Source organism: Monodon monoceros, unplaced genomic scaffold (assembly GCF_005190385.1).
Source record: "Monodon monoceros isolate NGI ecotype Baffin Bay Population unplaced genomic scaffold, NGI_Narwhal_1 Super_Scaffold_13, whole genome shotgun sequence".
Taxonomy (NCBI): Eukaryota; Metazoa; Chordata; class Mammalia; order Artiodactyla; family Monodontidae; genus Monodon; species Monodon monoceros.
In genome coordinates this window covers 15,927,183-15,943,721 of record NW_021703769.1, presented here as the reverse complement: position 1 = coordinate 15,943,721, position 16,539 = coordinate 15,927,183, and the positions used below count along the sequence as shown (strand labels likewise).

The 16,539-nt window shown below is 47.5% G+C and overlaps 1 protein-coding gene across 2 annotated transcripts in view; it reads left to right on the top strand.

The window, feature by feature from the left end:
* The window catches only part of TOX2 (TOX high mobility group box family member 2), a 136,612-nt gene extending 122,170 nt beyond the window's left edge, over positions 1–14,442 (top strand). The window contains exons 4-9 of one of the 2 annotated variants that reach the window (XM_029221459.1): positions 7,237–7,476; positions 9,845–10,072; positions 10,516–10,596; positions 11,417–11,812; positions 12,513–12,640; positions 13,461–14,442. In XM_029221459.1, the coding sequence (XP_029077292.1) occupies positions 7,237–7,476; positions 9,845–10,072; positions 10,516–10,596; positions 11,417–11,812; positions 12,513–12,640; positions 13,461–13,497 (1,110 nt within the window). In that variant the 3' untranslated portion in view covers positions 13,498–14,442. Of the gene's footprint in view, positions 1–7,236; positions 7,477–9,844; positions 10,073–10,515; positions 10,597–11,416; positions 11,813–12,512; positions 12,720–13,460 lie in introns of those variants that run through there. The other variant, XM_029221458.1, reaches the window with a different exon arrangement.
* The last annotated feature ends 2,097 nt before the right edge of the window (positions 14,443–16,539 follow it).

Genomic DNA, 16,539 nt, shown 5'->3' with positions numbered 1-16,539 from the left:
AGACTTGGAACTAAGGGAGCTTTGCACGTAAAGACGGGAGAGAAGTGAACATGATTTGACGCTTGTGGGGTGCAGCCCACGGAGAGGGGAGACCCGTTGACCTGATGGAGAGAGACTTAGGTGAGGCTCCTGGAAGCAGAGCCTGAGACGAGGATTCTTGTGAATGCTGTTTATCGAAGGAGAAGGAATCAGAGTCCACAGAGGAAGGAGTTGAGCAAGGATGTGACCTCAGCCAGAGACTTGGGGAGCCCCAGGGCACGCCTGCACGACAGAGGAGGGGGCTGTAATCGTTGTTTTATGATTTTACTGCATTTTTATGTGGCCTTAAACACCTTATAGTAATGTTTTATGTTTTGAACATGTACATAAAGGTATTCTACTGTATGTATCCTTCTGAAACTCTTTACTCATTATTGTTTTGAGTTCATCCTCATTGGTAGGTGTGACTCCAGGCCATTCAGTTCAACTCTGTACAGAATTCCATTCTGTGAATAGATCACAGATTACCACCATTTCCCAACTGGCAAACATTTAGATTATTCCCAGTTTTTCTGGAGTTAAAAAAAAAGTGCTGTAATGATCATTGTTGTAGTATATAATTTTTGAAAGGTAATATGACTTTCATATAAATATAAAATGAAAACATGTCAATTTATTTAATTCATTCACTAATGAGGAAGCCAGTAAGGTATTATAATCAGCTCAGAGAACAATCTGATGAATAGGTACATATATAGGCAATCAAGAATGCTGAAATAGGGCTTCCCTGGTGGCGCAGCGGTTGAGAGTCTGCCTGCCGATGCAGGGGACATGGGTTCGTGACCCGGTCCGGGAAGATCCCACATGCCGCGGAGCGGCTGGGCCCGTGAGCCATGGCCGCTGAGCCTGCGCGTCCGGAGCCTGTGCTCCACAACGGGAGAGGCCACAAACTGAGAGGCCCGTGTAACGCAAAAAAAAAAAAAAATGCTGAAATAAATTTTCTTATAAATGCAAAACTGGTTGATATCTATAGAGCAAGAATACAATGTTCGGGTTCTTCTTTTCTACAGGAGGCGATCAACTGGTACCTCTACCAGACAACATTTTTTGCATTTTTATGGATAAGAATCATTTGCATTCCACCTCACAACCATTAGGATGGTTACTATCCAAAAAAAAAGAAAAAGAGGGAGAGAGAGAGAGAGAGAGAAAACAAGAGTTGGCAAGGATGTGGAGAAATTGTGCACTGTTGGTGTGAATATAAAATGGTGTAGACCCTATGGATAACAATATGGCAGCTCCTCAAAAATTAAAAATAGAATTACTATATGATCCAGCAATTCTATTTCCGGGTATATATCCAAAAGAGTTGATAGCAGGGTCTTGAAGAGATCTTTGTACATCTGTGTTCATAGCAGCATTATTCACAATAGCCAAAATATGGAAGCAACCCAAGTGTCCATCAATAGATGAATGGATAAACAAAATGCATTATATGCATACAATGAAATTGTATTCAGCCTTTAAAAGGAAGGAAATTCTGATACATGCTACAACGTGGATGAACATTAAGGACATTATGCTAAGTGAAATAAGCCAGACACAAAAGAAAAAATACCGTATGATTCCACTTCAGGAGATACCTAAAGCAGTCAGATCCATAGAATAGTCAAATTTCATAGTAGTAAAATGGTGGTTGCCAGGGGCCGCAGGGAGGAAGCAACAGGAAGCTATGGTTTAATAGATACAAAGTCTCAGTTCTACAAGATGAAAAGAGCTTTGGAGATGGATGGTAGTGATGGTAGCACAACAACGTGAAATACTTTAAAATGGTTAAGATGGTAAATCCTATCTTATGTGTATTTTACCACAATTTTAAAAAACTTAATGATAAAACAATAAGTTGCACTAATATCATTTTTGTACAGCTTACAAAGTTGTCAAATAGCCTAGTCAAAGACAAAGGCACACATTTCTATAGAAACAGATAACCCTGAGGTCGACTAGCCAACACCCATTGAAAGAACATGCATTTGCCCATTTCAGAGTCTTTAAAGTTTCCTGCAGTATATATGTCTTCTTGTGCATGTGGGAAAGTTCTTTACAGTAAATATCTTGGTATAGAATTGCTAGGTTATAGGATATGGATTATCAGATTTCTTCCTAAAATGTGTATCTTACTAGTTTACACTCCCACCAGCAGTATAAACAGAAACCCAAATGTCCAGGAAACGAATGAAAAAATGTTTGACTTCTCTAGTAAACAGGGCAGTGCAAATTAGAACAACTTTGGGAGCATTTCAGACTTAGCAGATTTGCAAAAATTCAAAATCTGCCATTATCAAGTGTTGGCCATATATTAAATTACTGAGTTCAGGTATACCTGATTGAAGAATTCTAAAACAGGCAGCTGGGAAGGAAAAAAAAAAAGAAAAAACAAGCCCTAAACACAGAGCCCCAAGGCCAATTTGCCCTTGAAGAAATAACGTCAGATCCTTCTTTAAGATTCATGGAAAAAGGAGTGTGTACATGTTGGAATAGTAAAGGATGTTTAGAGAATAGATTTTAAAATCTACCTTTTGTTCAAAGTGTTCAAAAATTTTTCCAGCTTTATTGAGGTATTATTGAGATTTAACATATTTAAGTTTAAGGTATACAACGTGATGATTTGATGCATGTATATACTGTGAAATAATTACCATAATAAGTATGTGGTGGTAACTTTTAAGATCTACTCTTTTAACAACTTTTAATTATATAATATAGTATTGGTGATTATAGTCACCATGCTGTATATTAGATCCCTAGAATTTATTCATCATACAGCTGGAAGTTTGTACCCTTTGACCACCTTCACCCATTTCCCTCAACCCCCCTGGCCCTGGTGACCACCACTGTACTCTCAATTTGAGTTCAGCTTTTTTAGAACCCACATATGAGTGAGAATATAAAGTATTTGTCTTTCTCTGTCTCACTCATCTCACTTAGCCTAATGCTCTCAAGGTCCGTCCACACTGCCACAAAAGGCAGTGTTTCCTTCTTTTCTATGGCTGAATAACATTGTAAAATGTACCATATTTTCTTTATCCCTTCATCTGTTCACGGACATTTACGTTGTTTCCATGTCTTGGCTATTATAAATGTTGCTGCAGTAAACATGGGGTGCAGATATCTCTTCGAAGTAGTGATTTCATTTCTTCTGGATATATACCCAGGGATGAGATTGCTGGATCATATGGCAACTCTATTTTTAGTTCTGTGAGGAACCTCCATACTGTTTTCCATAGTGGCTACACCAATTTATACTCCCACTAGCAGTATACAAAGGTTCCCTTTTCTCACACCCTTGCTAACATTTGTAATCTCTTGTGTTTTTGATAATATCCATTCTAACAGATGTGAGGTGATACCTCACTGTGGTTTTTAAAAAAAATTTTTATTGAAGTATAGTAAATAAAACAGTGGAGAAATCAAGAAAGTGATAATTGCCACAGATAAAGTAGGATTTAAGACAGAAACATTAACTGAGGCAAACATACTTTTAAAAAAATTAACAAGGAGAAGCCATGTGAAAATATAGCATTCTGGGACATATATGGGAATGAATAACCACATCAATATAAAGAAAACCGGTTTAAATTCTATAGCGAAGCTGATAGGAACACAATAGTGGTAGGAGGCTTAAACTCATTTTTCTCGAGATTTCACAGCTGAAGTAGTCAAAACAGTTTATTGAATAGACACATAGAGAAATGTGTATGTTACCGAGTAAACATTATCTCAGAGGCACATGAAAGTTTTACAAAAATTGATCATATCTTAAGCCATAATGAAAACTTCAGTACCACAAAGATAAAATCCTAGGTGTTATGTTCCCTGGCCACAGTCACAAAAGGCTACATTAATAAAGATTCTTTTCCAAATAATTTTAGGGTAAAAAGGAAAATCAAATCTTCAGTTGTAGAGTATTTTTAAAATATTTCTGTGATTCAGCTACAGTCCTCCTCAGGAGGAAAAAATCATGGTTACAGAGCTGGACTTCTCGCCCTCAGCACTGTTGACATTTTGGGTACATAACTCTTGTTGGGGAGCATTCTGTGCTTTATAGGGTGTTGAGCAGAATCCCTGGCCCCTCGACCCACTAGACACCAGTAGCAGCACCCCCTCACCCAGTTAAAAACCAAAAACATCTCCTACATGGCAAAAGTGTCCCTGTTTGAACCCCTGCCCTAGCTACTTCTATTATTAAAAAAGAAAATGTGAAAATAAGTAAATTGTTTAATTTGAAAAGCTAGATAAAAAGCAACATGATACCCGAAGTTAATATTAATAGAGAGAAAAGCAAAATTTAATAATGATCAGAAAAGTTGTCAAATAGATTTGTTTAAATATAAGAACTGGTTCTTTGGACAGTTAAAAATATATAAATTTTGAGAAGGAAAATTTTAGAAAGCAACATGCATTCACAGTATTACAATTGAGAATGGGGATTTAAAACCATAGAGTAGGTTAAAAATATGGTAATGTTATCCTAATTTTATGCTACTGGTATTAAAATCTGGATGAAGTATACAATTTTCTAAATATATGTGTGTGTATATATATATATATAAAACCAAACTAACTCAAGAGAATGTGGAAACTAAAATAGACCTATTAGCCATAGCAAATATTGTGAAAATCAATCTTTCAAAAAGCCCTGGGCCTCAGATGTTTTTATGTCTAAACCCTTTCAGTTCTCTAAGGAAAATAATCATTTCTTTGTTATTTATACTCTTCCAGGACATAATGAAAAAGAGAAACAACTCAGTTCTTTTTCTAAAGCTGACCATCACACAAAAAAACCAACATTTGACAAAGATAACCGGAAAGAATGGAAACTGACACGTAAAAAAGAAAGTTCCTCAGAAATGAAGAAACGCCAAACAAATTCAAACAAATATATATACAGGCAAGGATAGCAATGTTCATATCAGACTCCACTGAATTCAAGGCAAAAATTAGACACTTTATAATAATACTAAAGTTTAATCCGTTATGAAGATATAATTGCCAGTTTTCTTTTTGCAATAAAAACCAACATCAAATTCCCAAAACAAAAACTTTAAGCATTAAAGGGAGATTTTGATGGAAGCAGAAAGTTGTAGGCAACTTTGACAAACCAAAGGAATCGAAATAATATAATCACCACTGATAAGACAGAGAAATGTCACACTATTATATTACTCTGCAAACACAGCTCCCCTTTGCCCTTAAATACTGTGAAATATATACAAAATTTAAACATATGTGGGTCTTAAAGGAAACCTGAATAAATTTTCAAAAGTGCAAATAGTACAGATCATATTCTTAGATCACGTTTGTTACTAGAAATTAGGAGCAAAAGGAAAAGAAACAACAAAAATTTTTGACCTCTTAGAAATTTCAGAACTCGGACTTCCCTGGTGACACAGGGAAGTGGTTAACAGTGGTTAAGAATCTGCCTGCCAGTGCAGGGGGACATAGGTTCAAGCCCTGGTCTGGGAGGATCCTACATGCCGCAGAGCAACTAAGCCCACGAGCCACAATTACTGAGCCCGGGTGCTGCAACTGCTGAAGGCCACGCGCCTACAGCCCGTGCTCCGCAACAAGAGAAGCCGCCGCAATGAGAAGCCCGCGCACCACAATGAAGAGTAGACCCCGCTCGCTGCAACTAGATAAAGCCTGTGTGCAGCAACGAAGAAACAACGCAGCCAAAAATTTTTAAAAATTATATTAAATTAAAAAAAAAGAAATTTCAGAACTCTTCTTAAACATTGATTGGATGAGAGGAAATTAAAACTGAAATTTAAAGATAAATACATCAAAAAGAACAATAATGAAAATCTCACGTGATGAAGTCTGAGAAACGTTAAGGTCGTGTTCAGAGGAAAATTCATAGCATGAAACCTACTTCTAAACATTGAGAATGAAAATACTGAATTGAAAATGCGACCCAAAATTGAGGGGGAAGCAACACTAATAAATATGTAAAAATCAGAGGAAGAGATTAATAAAGATAAAATTAGATATTAAAGAATTAGAAAACGGAGGAGTAGACCTGATAAACAAATTTGAAATTTGATTCTTTTGAGGAGGAAAAAAAAATCCCACAAAATAAAATAGAAAACCCATGAGGCTCCCTAACGAAGAACAAGTAAAGGAAAACACAGATACTGGATATTAAAAGTTAGAATTTCGGGCTTCCCTGGTGGCGCAGTGGTTGAGAGTCCGCCTGCCGATGCAGGGGACACGGGTTCGTGCCCCGGTCCGGGAAGATCCCACATGCCACGGAGCGGCTGGGCCAGTGAGCCATGGCCGCTGAGCCTGCGCGTCCGGAGCCTGTGCTCCGCAACGGGAGAGGCCACGACAGTGAGAGGCCCGCGTACCGCAATAAATAAATAAATAAAATCAGAATTTAACCACAAATTCAGAGGAAATAAAAATAATTGTAAGACTATGCAAATTGGCATGCCTCACTGAACAGTGTGTGTGTGTATGTAATTTTTAGGCAAAAAGTGTACACTATTCTAAATGTGTTTAGTATGAGAAATGCCTGTATATAAAAATTAGTAGCTTGCTTTATATTCTAAAAATAACCAGTTAGAAAATATCATGGGGAATAGATAATAAGAAAACGACTGACCTGTGGGGGAAAAATGTGCAAACTTTATTAAGGGATTTATTTATTCTATGTATTTAACAAACCCTCGTACAAGATAGGGCTTACTATGTGCCAGGCAGATTTAATCCTTAACAACCCTAGAAGGTAAGTTTAATCATTATCCAAATTTTTCAGGTGAAGAAACTGAGGCACAAAGAGGTTAAGTAACTTGGCCAAAGTCACCCAGTGTATAAGCAGCAGAACCAGGATTCAAAATGCCCTCGGCTTCCAACGTCTATGCTCTTTGCTATCACGCTGCATAGTGAATAAATGCAAAGATACACTGTGTTCCAGGAAGGAAAACCTAGTATCATAAAATGATCTCTTCACAGCTGGACTGGGCTCTCTAGCAAGGGCTGAGATGCTGACTCTCTGTCCAGGGTGAATATCAACAGAATGGCCCCTCCCAGAGGTGCATCTAATTGTGCAGGGGTCGGAATAGAATGGACCCTCACCTGTGGGCGATCCATGGGGAAGCCACAGCTCAGAGGGGACCCCCTCCTCTGAGTCTGGTACATACACATGCAGATGTGCTGGTCCTTTCGAACTCAACATGCAATCTCCTCTTCTCTCAGATCCAGGAGATGGTCCACTCAGAGGTTGCTGCCTATGACTCGGGCCGACCAGGGCCCCTGCTGGGCCGCCCGGCGATGCTGGCCAGCCACATGAGCGCCCTCAGCCAGTCCCAGCTCATTTCTCAGATGGGCGTCCGGAGTGGCATCGCCCACAGCTCCCCGTCACCCCCAGGGAGCAAGTCGGCGACCCCGTCTCCCTCCAGTTCAACTCAAGAGGAGGAGTCGGAAGCGCATTTCAAGGTACGTAGGGATGGAGATGCAAAGGCTTAAGATGCCCTCCTGTCAGCAAGGGGACAGGCCCTGCATGGAAATGGTCATCACCTACTTCTAGAAAAGACTAGAAGAGTATAACTATTCCCTTTGCTGGGAAAAAAAAAGGAGGAAAATTCTGGATAAACGTGATGTCGTCTTATTCCTGAATAGCCAATGGGTCATTTCAGTGGCATTGATGGCATTGGCAAGATCCTCAGGGCCATGTCTTATGACCACTTTGGCCTTTTTGGCCCACTTTGGAGGACCACAAAGATGGGTGGTCCAGCAGTGCTCTGGGCAGCACTGCAGGATGGAGCACTAAAAATGACTACCCCCCCTTGGGGGCGTGGCCCACCCTGTATCCCTGGAACCAGGTGTGGTGCTGCCTCTTCAAGAACACGTCAGGGATGAGAACTCACCATGTGTCCAGGCTCCCATCCTTTCTTTGCACTGACTCTAGATCTCCCTCCCTGTCGAAGAGCAGCTTGTTTTTATGAAAACAGAGGCCCCGAAAGGCCAGGGGTGGATGTGCTTGCCCGGAATCTCCCAATGAGTCACCGGCAGAATCAAGGCTTGATTCCACAACACCTCCCTCCCTTTCTTCTTCATAAGGGCCTCTCACCCCTTTCCACGTGGCGGCCCTGCAGAGGCCTTGGGCAGTAACCGTGGCACCCATGCCATCCTGCAGGTACCCTGACCTCCAGGCTGGGGTGGGCACCTCTGGATCCTGGTCCAGCTACATCCTCAGGATAACTTGGTCTCTATTGTAGTCCAGGCGGGGACGGTTTTAATTTTATTTTCTTTTTATTTAACAAACCCTTCTAAAACACTTTCACGGGCCAGACACTATTCTAAGGACACGACAGGAATTAATCCACGTAATCTTCATCGCAACCCTATGTGGTAGGTGCCTTTATCATCTTCGATTGGCAGGGGAAACTGAGGCACAGAGAGGTTAAGTAATGTATCAAGTGTCATAGAACCAGGATTTAAACCAAGGTGGTTGCAATCTGGCTCCAGCATATGTGCTCTTAACCGCCTGCAGTGCCTCATCTGCTCAGCTCTCCATCAATTACAAGGTGCATCCGTCCGCATCTCCTATCCCGTCAGAGCCTTGCCACGGTGCTGACAGAACTAAGGCTTGGGGAGGTGAGTGGCTGCAGAGAAACACTCAGGAACAGAACCAATGTGGCTACAGACTGCCCCTCCCCGTCCCTCAGATGTGCAGGCCTGAGTCTTATCCACTGGCCCACAGTTTCCTTATCAGTTCATGGTGTCACTTTCATTTCCTTGGTGCATAGAGCCATGGTCTCCACGGCAGGATCCAGGGCCTTTGACCAACATCCCTGGTCCCTGGGTGGCCTGGGAGTCCTAGTCTGTGGGGGGGTATTCCCACCCGCTCCGCATCCTGGAAGCCCTAAGTGAGGTGCTCACAGTATGGTAGTCCTGGCGTCTGACTGCATCAGAGGCCAGGTGTCCAGGGTGAGGCCACACCTGGCGGCAGTTCCATTAACCTCACTCCATCCAACAACTTCAAAGGGGGTCAGGGGGACTAAGCCACTGGACCCAAATCACACAGCTGAAATGTGGTGGAAGAGACTGATCTTATGTAATCAAGGATAATCTTTGGGGATTATTTGTGGTCACAGGAGGGGAGAGCTGTTAAGAAAAATATATCTGTCCCAAACTTGGAAATAGTCCAAAAACGGATAAATGCACATTCTTTCAATGGCATATTACAGCATCGTCTAACAGACTCTCAAAAATTATCTGATTCTCTGGCAGATTGTGCCTTTGTTTTGATTCCTCCTTCATTATTGATTAGGGGGTTTTACACTCTGTAAAGGAAGATGTTAACTTGGGGGAAAAGCAATGAAGATGTAAACGATTTTTGTCTGATTACAAGGCAAATGAATTTTTCCCTGTAGAGACACAAATGACTTCTGTCCAGTACAAAAGACTAGAAGCCCCAGAGGTGATAGCTTTATTGCTCTCCAGGGCATTAACCAGTTTCTTTCTCTTGTATTTCTTTGAATCAACTTTACCATCATGCTGATTCTCATCGATGAGTTAAATGAAAAATGCAGTACTAGATTTAAAAAAAAGAAAAAGAAAGAAAGAAAACAGAAAAACCTAGGGCTCATACCCAGGACATGTGTGCATGCATGTGTGTGTGTGTGTGTGTGTTCAAGCCCGGGGGGAGCGTGGCCAGCCCCCAGGTGCTGCCTGTGTATAAGCAAGGCTGGGCAGGCAGGGAAAAGCTGAGGAAAGTCCAGCTCTGCCTGAGGCTGGGTCGGGTCCCCTTTGGCAGGAGGTCCCGGACTTCTCTGATTTCTGACTCCTCTCACCCGGGCAGATGTCGGGAGAAAAGAGACCCTCCGCCGACCCCGGCAGAAAGGCCAAGAACCCAAAGAAGAAGAAGAAGAAGGACCCCAATGAGCCACAGAAGCCTGTATCGGCCTACGCGCTTTTCTTCAGAGACACTCAGGCCGCCATCAAGGGACAGAACCCCAGTGCAACCTTCGGGGATGTGTCCAAAATCGTGGCCTCCATGTGGGACAGCTTGGGAGAGGAGCAGAAGCAGGTGAGCCTCCATCCCTTTCTGGACCATCCCTCAAGCCTCTGAGGTCAGACTTGGAAGGTCTGGAACCAGGCCCAGCCTCTGGAACTAGAGACTCTTGCAGAGGTCTTTGCTAGGCTCAGTCTGCCCATCTGTAAGCTGGGGAGGTAGGACCCTTCTGATTTGGCTGTTTTGTAGCTGCATTCACTAGCCACTTGGTTAAGTGGAGAAAAAAACTGGACCTCTGCTTCCTCATCTGTTAAATGAGAACAGGCGTCTTCATCCATCTTGGCCTCCAACTCTAAAAGTCTGGGGTCCAAGCCAGAGCTTTCTTATCCGCTGACCAGAGGCCCGTGGCCTCCTCTCAGGGCCCTGCAGGGAGAATAGGAGCAGAGCTAGCTCCGAGGTAAATGCCAGTTACCAGCCCTGACCTCTCCTCGATATTGCCCACATCTTGGATCTTTCAGGCCTACAAGAGGAAGACCGAAGCAGCGAAGAAGGAGTATCTGAAGGCTCTGGCAGCCTACAGGGCCAGCCTTGTCTCCAAGGTAACACCTGGAATCCCTAGGCCCAGCCCTGATAAGAATGGGGCCACTTGAGGGATAGAGCAAGAACCAAGGCGGGAATGGTCAACACCATAGGTCTTGGAAGGGATGGATAAGACCAATGTGGTCCCTTCTCCAGTGCACCGCCTCTGTGCCAAGCTTATGCTTTACATGCATAGTATACATGCATCTCATTTAATTCTTCCAAGAAGAACCTGTTACACAGCGGAGTTAAGCGACCTGCCTGCGAGTAGCCAGCTTGTTAGGTGGCTGTACCAGGATTGAGACCCAGTTTTGCCAGTCTTCAGATGTGGCCTTTCCTCCCGTCCTGCGCTCTCTGCCTCATTCCTCAGCACCAGCACTGCAGGAGGCTCAGCGTTGGCAGTGGTTGTGTGGTCCACGGGGGGCAGCGGGTGGTCTGGAAGCTGCTACAGAGGACGTGGCTTCTGGGTTAGGCCATAAAGGGCCAAGCAAAGAGGGTGTCCCAAATCAAGGGAACGGCCCACACTAAGGCACAGAGGCTGGGGAGAAGCCTAAGTAGAGGATAGCCCAGCTGGATGATGCTGGCCTCTCGGGTCAGGCTGAGAAGGATGGGTTCTCCCGTGGGCAGGGGAGCCCCCAGGGATTAAAGCAGGGGTGGTTTGATGGTCAGAGCCAAGTGTGCTCGACCCTGAATTATCTCTGGTGAGTCCCCAGCTCTTTCCCCAGGGGCCTGAGAGCCATCCAGGAGCCACGCCAGTGGGTGACAAAACCACACGATCTCGTGGCCCAAGTTCTGGCTTATGCACCTTCCCCGGAGTGATTGGTGTCTGTCTCCTTCCAGAGCTCCCCCGACCAGGGTGAGACCAAGAACACTCAGGCGAACCCACCGGCCAAAATGCTCCCACCCAAGCAGCCCATGTACGCCATGCCAGGCCTGGCCTCCTTCCTGACGCCATCCGACCTGCAGGCCTTCCGCAGCGGGGCCTCCCCCGCCAGCCTTGCCCGGACGCTGGGCTCCAAGTCACTGCTGCCGGGCCTCAGCGCATCCCCGCCACCGGCCCCCTCCTTCCCTCTCAGCACCCCCCTGCACCAGCAACTGCCACTGCCGCCCCACACCCAGGGCGCCCTCCTCAGCCCACCTGTCAGCATGTCCCCAGCCCCCCAGCCTCCCATCCTGCCCGCTCCCATGGCACTCCAGGTGCAGTTGGCCGTGAGCCCCTCACCTCCAGGGCCACAGGTAAGCAGGATCCAGTGAGAACGTGCCCCTCGGGGACCCCTTGCAGAAAGGGGAGGCAGCTTGGGATTCCAAATACTGGCCCTGCTACTCACCGGCTGTGTGACCTCAGCCTTGGCACCTTACCTCTCTGAGCCTCAGTTACTGCAGCTGTGAATTGGGGCGAGCACACCTTGCCTGAGATGCTCTGGCTACAAAGAACAGTTGGCACGTAGCCAGACAGATTCTTCAGATTCTTAGGGTATCTCAGACCCTCCTCCCTCAGCCTCTGTCCATTTCTGCTCTCTGGCCGGAGGGGTTGAGGCCACTGTGGCTTCTGCTAGATCAACCGTAGCTCCTGGCTCTCCCCAAAGCCTTTGAAGCCAGATCCCCCTAATTGCTCCACAGACACTGGTAATTACAAGGCTTGCTTGGCCCTGGGAGGTCACTCAGCCCAAGAAATCCATTTTACAGAGTGGGAAACTGAGGTCCAGGAAAAGAAAGTCCGTCACCCCCTCCCCCCCATGTAGCTAAGACAAGGGTTGAATTTTCCAAAACGTGCTCTACTAGGGAAAAGAAAGAAGCGGTCCAGGCAGAGAGGCAGAGCGGAGATTTCTTATAAGCCGGGGAAGTGTCTCTGCGAACACGCCCCCGTCCCCTCTTGCTGCCTGAGATGCACCCCATTCTCTCTCCTTTGCTCACCGCCTCCTCCCCACCTCGGCAGGACTTCCCTCACATCTCTGAGTTCCCCAGTGGTTCCGGATCCCGCTCCCCTGGCCCATCCAACCCCACGAGCAGCGGAGACTGGGACAGCAGCTACCCCAGCGGGGAGTGTGGCATCAGCACCTGCAGGTCGGCCCTCACCCCACTCGCCCGCCCTTGGTGCTGCCCTTGTCCTGCCTACACGTGGAGCATGAGGACGGGATGACAGGGTGGGAAAAGACAAGGGGGACACCGCAGGTCACTGTCAGCCCTGCAGGAGGTCCTCTTGGGCACCGGGTGCCCGTCGTCTTCAGGAGAGGACCAAAGCAAGGCCCCAGAGAGACTCAGCTGGTCTGCTGCCAGGCCCGCAGGGGAAACTAAGGCCTGTCTTCACTCTTGCTGGTTTTCCTTATATCCTGTTTTTTTTCACAAGTGCTTGACATGGCATTCATAGCTAAGCCATCTGTCTTCAGTCAGCTTCCTCAGAAGCAGAGCTTGAGGCAGGGATTTGGGTGTCCTCGACGATGTATACATGTTCAGGGAGAACCTGCAGGACACGGGGTGGGGGAGGGAAGCAGACCAGGGCAGGGAGGGAGCTTAGCGAGGGCGTGGCCTCAGCTGGAGACTGGCTTCAGCCTGATCCCATGGGAGCTCTGGGCACCAATCACAGCACAGACTTGGTCTCATTTTGAGGTTTGAGCTTTTTGTATCCGCTGAGGACCAGGTGGTCCCCTGCCAGGATTCCAGGAGGGGTGTTCGGTTCTACCCAGTGGATAGTCAGGGAGGGGCCAGGACAGACCCTCATTCATCCTCAGAGGGGCAGCCGAATCCAGGGAGGGCGTGAAGGGCCAGGGAGCAGGTGTCCTGATGTGCCCCGGGCCTTGTGTCCAGGCCCTTGAGGGCCAGGGGGGCGCCTGGGGCGGGGTGGAGGCGTCACATCCACTCTGACAGCCTCTTCTTTCTCCCCCAGCCTCCTCCCCAGGGATAAATCGCTCTACCTCACCTAAGCCCGCCTCCCTCTCCTCCCTGAGGCTTGCTGGAAGGGCACTGCTCAGAGCCTGAAGGGCTGACAGCAGAAAAGAGGCCTTGGCAGGAAGCAGGGTGCCGGAGAAGAGAGAGCAGTGACACGACCACGGCCCCGGGCTGAGTCTCTTCCTCAACCTCCCACCAGACTGCAGAGGCAGCGCACCGCCCGCCGCCAGCCCAAAGAACCTGCAGGAACCTTCCGCCCCCTGACCTGCTTGCTCCAGGGTTACTGTGGACCCTGCTCCTCTCCCTGCCACCGTACCCCATGTCGGGACGTCTGGCCCCAGCCCAAAGTCGCATGAGCCGCCCCTGGACGGATCACTCTGCAGCAGAAACCCGCCCCCAGATGCATAGGGCAGGGGCCAGCTCAGCCCCAGATGTGCAAATACGGTTTTACAGTGCGAACAAGACATTATGAAACAAGCTGTTGGCTCCGTGTAAGTACTAGTTGACTAAGTGTTTTAGAAACTGTGCTGAAGACATCTGTAAGATTATTTTGTTGCAGGGTGGGGAGGGGTGGGGGGAAAGTAGATTCCTTTAAGGTAAAAAGCATTTTCTATGACCCTTAGCACATTTTTTTAAGTGTTATCTTAAGGGAGATGTGCACGAAAGAAGCGGCCAAACCATTTGATCGTCTGTACAGCAGGAACCGGACAATTTATAGCCACACTCAGAGATGTTGCTCTTTTTTTTTCTTTTTTTTTTTGATCATACGTTTATTTAAAATGGCCAACAACGACTTCTGTCTATTTATAAGGAACAACTGAGAACGAAACTGCAGTTTATCATAAAGTGTGCGTGCTTTGGGGGCTTGGTTTGGGTTTGGGTTCTTAATGTTTGCAGCCGTTTTCTGACCCTGCAAATGTCTGCCTCGGTGCACAGTGCTTCTCTCGAAGTTCTTTATAATAAAACTTCTGAAAAGTTGGCAACAAGCCTGTCTCTCCTTACACTTGGTAAGCCAGGGCCAGACCTTCTGGAGTGGACTTTGGTGGTGGCTTCACCAGGACAGAGCCCCTGGTGTCAGTCAGATTGAGGGCAAAGTCCCACCTGCCCTTTCCCCACCCCCAAGGGTCTCTATGGGTGACAGAGCCCTGCTGGCCTCAGTCTTCCCATCTGTAGAAGTGGGATAATGATGGTGTGAACACGTAGGGTTCTCATGATGATTCCAGGCGCTCTGGCATAAAGTGCTGGCCACGCAAGGGCCCTCACGGGCAGGTGACTGCAGTGAGTCCCTACTGACCACTCCCTCGCCACCGATGGGGCCTCTGACCTCTGGAAGCTTCCGGTATGGTGGAGGTGAGAGGTGGGTTCAGGGCAACAGGAGCCCAGGGCGGGCAGAGGGACTCCTCCAAGCCCGAGTGTAGCCAGCATCCCAGACAAGGAGAGGCTTCTAGCCAGGTTTCCTGACAGATTTTAGGGGGTGATACTTCCCAAAAAAGTCATAATTACGTGACTACTTTAATTTTATCTGGAAAAATCACAATCGCTGGTGTAGTGGAGCTCTGGGGAGACTGCAGCTTTTTGCGCCCCGTGACACAGCTATTTTGAGGAGGGGGACAGGTGCTGGCACCCCAAACCAGGCCCATGACCCAGACAGAGGAGGCTCCATGGGCCTGGCCCCTCGTTCTCCAATCATGTAGCCCTGCTTCGCCCAGACAACAGCTCCCGGGATGAGGCACAATTTCTCTGTGGGCAGTTTCCTCACTAGGGGGGGCACTTTGTAATCCACTTTGGAAAAAGAAAAAAAGAAAAACCAGCCAAACAAAAACAACACGCTGTCATGTCAGTAGCATCATTGCGATGTGAAGCATAAATATTTCATGTGGTCACGATTTCCTTTCCTATGTGGAGCTTGTCAGTAACACACTGATGACTTAGTTTAATATTCGACTCTTGCTTCTACATTGGAGAAAACAGCATCATTGCGATCCATGCAGACAACCCCAGATAACAAGAGTGCAAGGCTATCGGGTTCTTGCTCTCGAGGCGGACACTCCTACCTGCCCCGCCGCCCATCGCTGCACCAGGAGCTCAGGATTCCTTCGGACACATCCACATGCCGAGGCTGGCCTCTCTCTCGGCTGCAAGGGACAGTCAGAGGCACCCAAGCAGAGTCTGAATACTCTGCCTACATATATCAGGAGGTGGCCAAGCGGGTGCGTCCTGCGGCCCCAGAGAGTGGAAACGGGGCCAATGGTCAGTGGAAGGTACAAGAAGGCTGATTTCAGGGCCGTGGAGTCCACGATGCTAACTACAGTGGATGCTGTTGGTGCCTCCCCCAGATCGCTTTATGGGCCAGAACCCATCTCCCAGCTCCTGAGTGGTGGCCACTCACAGTTCTCAGCGGCCCCCTTTGTCCCAGTCATTGCCCTGGACCAGGAGGGGATGCCCCGTTCCCCAGAGCTATCCTCAGCTAGTGACCGAATAACGGAGCAGCCGGCTCCCTGGTACCACTCATGCTCCAGAGCTCCCGGCGGATCACGATGCAGCAGGTCTCCATCCTTGCTTAGCTGCTTCTCTGCCCTGCCCTGCTTACCTCACCCCCTTCTGAGAGCACCCACCTGGTAAGCTTCTTGACCCAGAGATCCCACCTCAGGCTCTATTTCTCGGGCCATGGACCTACGCATCCTAGCTGTGCTCAGTGAGGCCACACCAGTAAAGTTCCGTATTCTTTCACTGGCTCTGGCCCTACCTTCAAATGCAAGACTTTCAGCCCCTGAAACCAACCCAAGCTTCGCGCAAGGGGGGATCTAGGTTCCCACATACTCACAAAGAAATCCTCTCCCCTAAGAAGTCCTCTCCCCAGGAAGCAGTGTCTGCCGCCTTCTTCCAACTCTGCCCTGAGATGATGTTGGTACAGCCCACGGAGTCCCCGGGAGCCCGATGCCACACCCGCTGTGAAAGCACTGAGGCCTCTGCCGCAGATGCCCTCACCCTGTGCTCCCAAACCTGCACCCTGGGCTCCACAGCCTCAGAATAGACCAGTACCCCTGCAGCCACTGTGCCCCCGCTACGCCAAGGCC